We start from the raw sequence: 9,555 nt of genomic DNA, 5'->3' as shown, positions 1-9,555 counted from the left end.
TGGATACTTCCCGATCGGAGATCGGAGTACCAGGCCCTGGCAGCTTTGCGGAGTGTGGCGGGGAAGCCGATGCAAAGGAGAGCGTCGGTTGCCCCTTGAATCGTCATGAGAGCTTTGTAGCTCTCGAGGTGGTCGACTGGGTCGGTGGAGCCGTCGTAAGACTCCATGTGCGGCATCTTGAACCGATTGGGGATCGGTTCATCGAGGATGAGTCGGGAGAGAGGTTGGGCGGTCTGGAAGTCGACGTCGTTTGAAGACTTCTGGCCGTCCATCTGCAACTGAGCGAGTCGGCGGTCGATTTCCTCGAACCGGCGCTCGTAGTCGTCCGCTCGTCGATGCTGGGAGACCCCAGGAGTGGAGTCTCCGGAAGATTCTGAGAGAGAGGCCGACGGCGTGCGCGGCCGTTTCTCCTTCCTTGCCCGTTCCAACGGGGAAGGGGAGGGCCGCTGGGACCGTCGGTCGTCGCGCCTTGGTCGTCCCTCCTCTTCTCCGTGGGAGCGCTTTTGGGGGCGCTCGCATGGAGGCGACGGGGATCGGCGCGGTCGTCGGCGGCTGCTCCTGGAAGGCATAGGTCGGGCCGCCGGTTGCTGCTGGAGGCTTTTGACTGCGTCGGTCAGTACGGTCATCTGCCGTACGATGGCCGCAATCTGCACCTCCGTGGTCACTGCAGGGCGCGGAGAGCTAGGCTCCACCGCCGGTGGTGGCGGGGAGGCCTCTTCCCGACGGGAAGAGCGCCTTGCCGACCCAGTGATTCTCGATCGTTGAGCTCTTGTCTTTGTCATGCTGTCCCCTACCTGGCGCGCCAATCTGTTGCGGCCAATCGCCTCGTCGTCCGATCGCCGGGAAGCGTGCACCTGCAAAAGGAAGTCCGCACTGACCGGAGGTGGCTCCGGCGGGGACCCTCCGACGGTCAAGGCAGAGAGGTGACTGGGCAACAGTAAAATGTAGACAGAGAGCTCTTATCAAGAGAGAGAGAGAGGGAGAGGAGCGAGCCTGCATTTTTGGGAGAGACGGAGCGGATCGATCCCTTGCACTGTTGCCTTCCTCGGTTTATATAGTGGAGCACAGTATGGCGCCGTCATTAATGGCGCGGACAAGTGAGGACCTGTCAACTCACTGTGGACTGTCAGAGTCACCGTGAAAACGTCATGTCGCCGTGGGACTGTCAAATCACCAGGGTTGACAATGCCCTCGGTGGGACAATGCCCCCAGGTAGCCATGCCGCATGTCCGTGTCAGAGCTGGCAAGGTCTGGCGGCTATACGGCGGTTGGAGGAGTCGACCGACCCTAGGTCGGTGGCCAGCTGTGTGGCGTCGGGTGGAGATTCGGGCCCCTCCGATGGTCAGCCGGGCATGTTGCGAGAGTCGGCCATCAGACTTCCTGGCCGGAGTCGGCCAGTCGGTCGGTCGGAGTCGGCCAGTCGGTCGGTCGGCCGTCGGAGTCGGCCAGTCGGTCGGTCGGCCAGTCAGAGTCGGCCAATCGGAGTCGGCCAGTCGTCCGTCGGGGTCGGCCAGTCGGTCGGTCGGTCGGTTAGTCAGGGTCGGCCGTCGGGGTCGGCCAGTCGTCCGTCGGGGTCGTCCGTCGGGATCGGCCAGTCGGTCGGTCGGCCAATCAGGGTCGGCCGTCGGGGTCGGCCAGTCGGTCGGCCAGTCAGCCCCTTCGACCATAAGTCGGTTGGTGGGGATTTCCCAACAGTACTTATCTTTTATTGCCTATTGTTCTGCTACGGATTAATAAAGTTTATGCACCCCTTACTTTATCCAAAAAAAAATATTAACTTAAGTTAATTTTTTATAAGATAAAAGAATGCTATCTTTCAATGATTCCTTTTGTCGTATTGTAGCAACTTATGTCCCCGTTTCCTACTTAGGACGGATGAAACTTATCTTCCATGGCCACTCAAAAAAAGAAAAAGGCCAAAAAGGAGTCCTCCCGTAAGCAATGACGTAGGAGCTCCTTCAAGTCAACTTTCGTAGGTCATCGCAAACTCCAGATCCAAAGACGTCTTCCATCAATTCTACTATAAATTATTAGAAAGCTCTCCCCATTTTACCTGACCTCTGAAACGGGAAATAGAAAACTCCCCTTTCTCAGTAGTGTTTGCCATCTCTCGGAGCTTCACCATGGGCTCAGCCACTGGAGACCCTCACATCCTCTTCTTCCCCTTCTTGGCCCCGGGCCACATCATCCCCGCCGTCGACTTGGCCAAGCTGTTCGCCTCCCGCGGCGTGAAAACCACCGTCATCACCACCCCGGGCAACGCCCCCTCCATCCAGCCCTCCATCGACCAAGCCAATGACTCCTGTTCCCTCCGCCACCCCATCGCCCTCTCCCTCCTCCCCTTCCCCGCCGCCGAGGCCGGCCTCCCCGCCGGCTGCGAGAACCCGATCGCCATCCCCCTCACGAACCTCGACATGCGGGCCAGATTCGTGGCTGCAATCGAGCTCCTCCAACAGCCGTTCGCCCGACTCCTCAGAGAGTTACTCCCCGACGCGGTCGTCACCGACTTCTTACTTCCCTGGACACAAGACGTCGCCGCCGAGCTTGCCGTGCCGCGCCTCGTGTTCCATGGTACCAGTCTCTTCTTCCTCTGCGCCTCCCACAGCATAGACCGCTTCAAAGTCCTGGAGTCCGTCCCGCCCGGCAGCGCCGAGTCCTTTGTCCTTCACGGCCTCCCCCACCGGATCGAGATGCGGAGATCCCAAATCCAGGACTTCAGCAAGATGCCCGGAATTATGGAGTTTTACGACCGGTGCAAGAATTCTGAGGAGCGGAGCTACGGCGTGGTGGCCAATAGCTACTACGAGCTAGAGCCAGATTACGCCGAACACTATAGAAAGGTGGTGGGTAGAAGGGTGTGGAACGTCGGTCCGGTGTCGTTCTGCAACGGAAATGAGATCGAGAAGTCTCGAAGGGGAGATAAGACCTCCATCGATTGCAACCAGTGCTTGAGCTGGTTAAACACCAAGAAGCCGGGCTCGGTGGTCTACGTTTGTTTTGGGAGCATGTACAAATTACCCATAGCTCAAATCAGAGAGATTGCTTTGGGTCTCGAGGCCTTGGACACACCGTTTATTTTGGTGGTGAGAGATGTTCGTGGAAATGACTCGGACTGGCTGCCGCAAGGGTTCGAGGACGAAGTGGCGGGAAGGGAGAAGGGACTGATCATTAGAGGATGGGCGCCGCAGATACTCATATTGAATCATGAGGCTGTTGGGGGATTTGTGACGCACTGTGGGTGGAATTCTTGCTTGGAGGGTGTGAGTGCCGGGGTGCCGATGATCACCTGGCCGATGTACGCCGAGCAGTTTTTTAACGAGAGGTTGATAGTGGAGGTGTTGAAGGTTGGGGTTGGGGTCGGAGTGAAGGAGTACGCAGATCTTGGTGAGGAAAGGAGGGTGGTGGCAGGGGAGGAGATAAGGATGGCGGTGGGGAGGGTGATGGACGGGGGAGAAGAGGCTGAGGAGATGAGGAGGAGGGCGAGGGAGCTTGCAGAGATGGCAAGGAGAGCGGTGGAGGAGGGTGGCTCGTCTTATGTCGAGCTGGGGGAGCTTATCCAGGAGCTGATTGAGAGGAGAAAGACGGCTGGGACAGAATAGATGGGTTCTAAGGAGCGAAACGAATTTTGCATTTGTTCTTGGATATGGATATGTTTGTCTTGGACAGGAGACGGAATGCTTGGATTCTCAACATATTGTTTGCTCAGAACTAGCACTCAACAAATCGATCGAGTGGGCAGGAGAAGCAGGTGATCTCAATCTTGTTAAGTATTTTCGTTGTTCGTAGTTTGCTCTGTAATTTCTCATGGAAGAGGGGAAATTGGCTACCAAGGAATAAGCTTGTGCCCAACGGCATATTAGTCGGAAAAAACGATTTAGTTCACCAAATACTGCGATCACAATATATGGCTGACGTTGAGATAAAGACGTGGATTAAAATTATAAAACTCCATTTCGAACACAGCTATATATCTCATGTTTGGCACATTTCCCTCCTTAAGATCAGCTCTTACTTTCTTCTATATTAGCTTTCCTTCTCATCCATACGTTTGATGTCGGGAAGGAGATTGTGGATGCAATATGTTGTGACCTAATTAAACTGGTTCCAAGTCGGAGAGGATATTAACTGGGGATGTAAGAGGACAATGTCAAAGTTAGGTTCTAACTTACTGTGGACATAATAGACAAATAGATCACGTCATTCATGAAGATTCTGGCTTAGCTTGATGATTGAGCTCATCTGATTAGGAAACCATATGAGCTGAATATCCATTCTGAGGCCCATTCGCTTCTTAGGATGAGATATTCATGGACCCCCAACTTCTCCAGAATTTCGTTCGAATACCCAACTAGAATGTTTGACAAGATATATGAAGGACTGAGTATCCATTTTCTCATGTTGGACTATCTAAACATGCATATTTTTTTATCTTACTACGTATCTGAAATGTTCGCACAAATTTCTTAAATTCCATTGCCCAGGTGATACAGCACTTTCTCTTTGATATACTATGATTCAAAACAATAATTATCTTTTAAAAGAGAATGTGAGAGTGACCCATCTACTCTAAATTATCTAAGTCCATATTTTTGGAATTGCAATACCCACAAATCCGTGCAAAATCTCCAGTTCCTGAGAAATTATGATCTAGACCGAATCTACCAGCTTGGTTATAGGCCGGCCCTATAACACCCCACCGCATCAGCTCCTATTTCTATCTAATACAATAATCCTAATTTGAATTCTTAAGTAGGAAATTTGAAATTCAAACTCCTATCTCTTCTGTTATAAGAAAATTAACGAGACAGAGAATAATGCATGCTAAAAGTCCTGCTTAAGGTATCATGTTATAGATTATAAAAAGCAACTCTACAAAGCATCCCGAAACCCCTAGAGTTGATAGCTAAGGAACCCAAATCCTGTAGATTAAACTTGTAAAATAAATTTGACTATCCTATTAAAATTTTTCGAATAAAAAACTATTGAAACCTAATATTGCATCTACATGGGATGTTGAAAGGTAATCAGAACTTTAATAGCCATATCATTTTGGGTGCTAAGCCTATATTTTCAGCCTAGCCAAATTACATAATCACAAGCATGCCACACCCTTTTGACGTCGCGCTCGGTAGGGATGGTTAAGCACCAACTTGTCATCAGAAACCAAAAGCTCGATAATGAACAATCAAGTCAACTCCACACCTAATCCAGGTTCTTATTAATTTTTGAAATTTGACTATAGATAACATATTAATACATAAATAGTTTATTGTTTTATAGGCACAAAAAATAATATCTAGTACAAATGCACCAATATGAGCAACTATGTTTATGAAATCATTTGTAACAGGCATGTCACACCCTTTTGACATTTAAGTGCCAACTTGTAATCAGAAACCAAAAGCTCGACAATGACAATCCTTGACACCTGATCCAGTTTCTTATTAATTTTTTAAATTCGATTCTATATAACATATTAATACATAAATAGTTTATTATTTTATAGGCACAAAAAATAACATCTAGTGCCAATGCACCAATACGAGCAACTATATTATTGAAATCATTGTTGATAGTATTCTTTGCTATGCCGCAAATTAAGAAAATTGCAAGGAAATACAACTTCTATTTACTTGCATGTAAATTAGCAATCATTTAACCATCTAATATTTGTTCTTAACCCCCTGTATTATATAATTATACGCCTTGATTTGTTGGACAACTATGGAGTCGTGGCACAAAAAATCCAGGAGCTACGCCTAGACCGGCTTCGGCAGCTTTTGGCTTGGAAGCAAGCATGAAGGTTCTCCCTTTAATAATATGAATAAGAATAATAATAATTGTCTCTATTTCATTTGAAATTGAATGGGCCATCATATTTTAATCACTTGTTTAGATCAAACCAAGTCTCCAAGTTTGAGGCTTTTCGGAGCTTACTCTAGCGAAATCAAGTTGGTCGAGTTTGAGTTGATTCACCAAGGTCTTCTCACCTCCTTTTGTACACGCAGGTCTATGCTTGAATGTAGGAGGCCAGCCTCCGAATCCAAAGCATACCAAAAAGGTTTCATTGGCCAGACATAGTAGAGTGCATACCCTGAGTAAAGTTGGATGTACAAGGCCTGCCTCCCACGGCCCAAATTTCTTTGTTGCTTGGTCCATGTCGTCTGGCCAACCCTAGCTCCTAAGCTTGGGTCCAGGCTTAGGTTTTATCCCTCTCTAAACCCACAACTTAATCTGAGGGGTTAAAAAAACGAAAAAAAAAATAAAAAAAGGAGACCTTCACGCAAATGAAATTGGCGAAAAATCCAAGAACAAAGATCCTTCATCCGGAAACTTGGACCTGTGTGCACCAACCTGGATCTACCAAACTGCAGTACATCACTGATGTATTGGGAATAAAACAAGACTAAAGAATACATATAGCTGGTCAACCCGGTTTGCACGCGGATTTCGTCTGAACCTAACGAAGCTAGCTGATGAATAAAACAAATGAAATAAAAGGGCATGTCTAATTTGTTATCCCTTCCCCCATAAGCTCATGATCCAACTACAGAAAGCATATTTGGTTCCCATTGGGCAGCAAAAATCTCTCTTGGCAAGTTTGTTGGGGGGGGGGGGGGGGGGGGGGGGGGGAGAATATAAATACCACATGGGCTGTGAGTCAGAAGTATTCTGTCTCATATAAGATGGGACACCCTCCTTTCTTTAAGAGATACTTTTTGAGCCTAAGTCCAGAGACAAAGCAGTGAAATCCGACAGCCGAAGGTGTACTGGTCGGACCCAAAAATCTGACTTATGAGCCATGATATGCTTGAATGCCAAAGCGAATAATATCTTTTGCTGAAATGAAGCTGGATCCATTCATATGAATCCAAAATCCTCTGTCCACAACAAATGGCATGCCAGATAGAAGCCCTCTGATGGACAAAATCCTCCTGACTGAAAGAGCTACTGTTATCCCGGAGTCTCCTGTCCACAATATATTCTATATTATGTATAGCTGAGCAGATTATTGAAGGTACTTCGATAACCATCTTCTGCCTTCTAAAATCAATTAGCACTTCAAAGCATTCAAGTTCTTTTTTTTTTTCTTTTCTTTTCTCTTGTTTTTATGGCAAAGTTATTGCCTCATTAATAATTACATCAAGTTCACCATGCAAATACGTGTTTTCGCTGCCCATTCATGCTTTATATGCAAGATTAAGTTCTGCGACCAACATGGTTAGAGCTCTCAAGGTGGAAGTGGAATACCATAACAAAATGAAGCACCCTTATCCTACTCTTCATTTGATACTCATAAAGTGGTGCATGTTCCAAAATCACCACCAAATCAATTCCATAATAATAATATCCAGGAGATGCTTAAAAAGAAACCAACTTTTTTAATGGAAAATATAGAGGTAATATCAGGTCTCAGGAGGGGATTGTTACAGATACCAAGATAATAAAGCGTTTTTGGAAGTTTAAAAATCTTGAGATTTATGGAAGTTAAGGATTTTAAAACTCTTCCCTCTAGTCTTTTCACTCTTGCATCCATAGGTGTGTTGAGCTATGTGCCAACATCTGAGCAACGTGTGAACCATTGGAGGAGCACACGCCAACTCACGTCACAGCAAACGTCAACGCACAACCTTACACGTGCAACTTGCACGAAAGGACCAAACACCCGACTCGTGCCTACTGTTGGCTATGAGAACAAAACTACTTCAAGATATGCACAGGATAAATTCCCTGATCTCGGAACTGATATCCTCATCGAGTAGTTGTTAGTGTGATCTGACAATTGAAGAACGAGACACACCAATAAAATTAATAAAATCATCGACTTTATTTTAAATTCTTTCATTAGAAACCTATAAATATCTACCCAATCTTGCATGCGATGGAAACAATTGTAACAATCTCGAGAGATAACTGCGACGAGAATGGTATACATTAAAGTATTTTTCCTTTTCAAAGGAGGAAAAGAAGAAGAATAAAAGTTCAAGTTTCTCAGGTCAAAATTTGAAACAGGATAGGAAGATAAATAGGGTACTGTACTTTCCTTACACTTAGGTAAATGCCAAATGTACAAAATTACAGGGCAGAACTGCTCGTCTATGGCAATTTTATCAAACTATATACAACTAGGGATCAGAGATCTCTAAGGGCCCAAGGATGTAAATTTTTGACCCAACTCGAGTGCCCTACCTGCCTCAAACCCCACCTGCTTAACTTGACCAATCCAGTCAGGTTCATGCCTATAATCCCCACATGTCAATAAGATGGTCCAGTTTGGGTCAGGACTGCTTAGCTTATTGAGCCACAGAGATATATTTTAAAATATTTTATTTTATAATGATTGTTGGGATATACCGATCGATCCCTTTTACGCCGACTCACTCTCGGATCGTCCGACTGATGTCCGACTCTACCGACCGCACCGACTGACAACTGCCAACAATAGCCACCGACATTATCCGACCGAAGGTGTGTCGGTCGGACAGACCCATTCTGTTCCCGACTAGCCGAGCGGCGGAGCCCAGATTACCGACTCAATGTCGGACGGGGATGGCAGCCGACGTCCGACTCTCGCAATACGCCAAACTAGCTAACGGTGTCCCCGAGTCTTCACCCGACGTCCCGCAGCCGAATGCCGACGTATGGTCGGTCAGCTCCCCCAAACGCCGTACGACTGCTATGGGCTGCTGTCCTGACAAGGACATGCGACATGACCGCCCTGGAGGCATCATCCTGCCAAGGACATAGGTCAGTCCCAGTGATTTGACAGCCCACGGTGACTTGTCAGTCCGCGGTGACTCTGACAGCCTCCGATGATTTGACAACTCCCCGGTTGTCTGCGCCATTAATGGCGGGACCATGCCGCGCTCTACTATAAAACGGGGAAGGCAACAGTGTTGAAAAAGGAGGAGAGGTTTCTCTAAGCTCCTGAGCTCTCTCTCTCTCCCTTCCTAGCTCTCTCCCGCTGAGCCCTTGATTCTTTTCTACTGTTACCTAGTCTCCTCTCTGACTTGACCGTCGGAGGATCCCTGCCGGAGGCATCTCCGGTCAGTGTGGATTTCTCTTGCAGGTGCTCGTTTCCGACAACCAGGCGACGAGGGGATTGACCGCAACAGGTCTGGCGCGCCAGGTAGGGGCACCCACCCTCTGTCATTCAACACATGCACCCTCCAGAGTGGGGGGCTGTGTTGTGGGCAGGCCGCGGGAGGGCCTCCTTAATAGTCCCACATCGGGCAACTCTGGTGTGTGCATGTGCTTAAGTAGTGCGGGCTCTCTTTTGCCCACGTGAGATGCCTTTTGCCCAGAGGGGCTGAGGGGCAAAATCGTGACTCTGGGTGAGCGTGTGTCCAAAGTGGTGGCGCCCCTGGGGAGAGCGGATAATACCTTGCGTGCGGTGGAGGAGGAAAAGTTCCGTAACCTTAACACGTGTACACAACAATATTTATGAATATTTTCAATTATGAAATATTTGAGCAATTAGGCTATTAATCTGATGGCTATGAACTAAAAGAATAGATAAGTAATGGTTCAACAAATCCAAAATCTATAAAAATC

The 9,555-nt window shown here is 47.7% G+C and overlaps 1 protein-coding gene across 1 annotated transcript; it reads left to right on the top strand.

The window, feature by feature from the left end:
- The first annotated feature begins 2,042 nt into the window (after positions 1-2,042).
- Positions 2,043-4,396, top strand: LOC105048184 (scopoletin glucosyltransferase). Its single transcript, XM_010927404.3, has one exon. The coding sequence runs from the start codon at positions 2,124-2,126 to the stop codon at positions 3,597-3,599; it is 1,476 nt and encodes a 491-aa protein (XP_010925706.1). The 5' UTR covers positions 2,043-2,123; the 3' UTR covers positions 3,600-4,396.
- The last annotated feature ends 5,159 nt before the right edge of the window (positions 4,397-9,555 follow it).

The sequence above is a fragment of the Elaeis guineensis genome, chromosome 2, assembly GCF_000442705.2.
Source record: "Elaeis guineensis isolate ETL-2024a chromosome 2, EG11, whole genome shotgun sequence".
Taxonomy (NCBI): Eukaryota; Viridiplantae; Streptophyta; class Magnoliopsida; order Arecales; family Arecaceae; genus Elaeis; species Elaeis guineensis.
The sequence above is the reverse complement of the archived record's forward strand: the minus strand, read 5'-3'. Positions and strand labels throughout refer to the sequence as shown.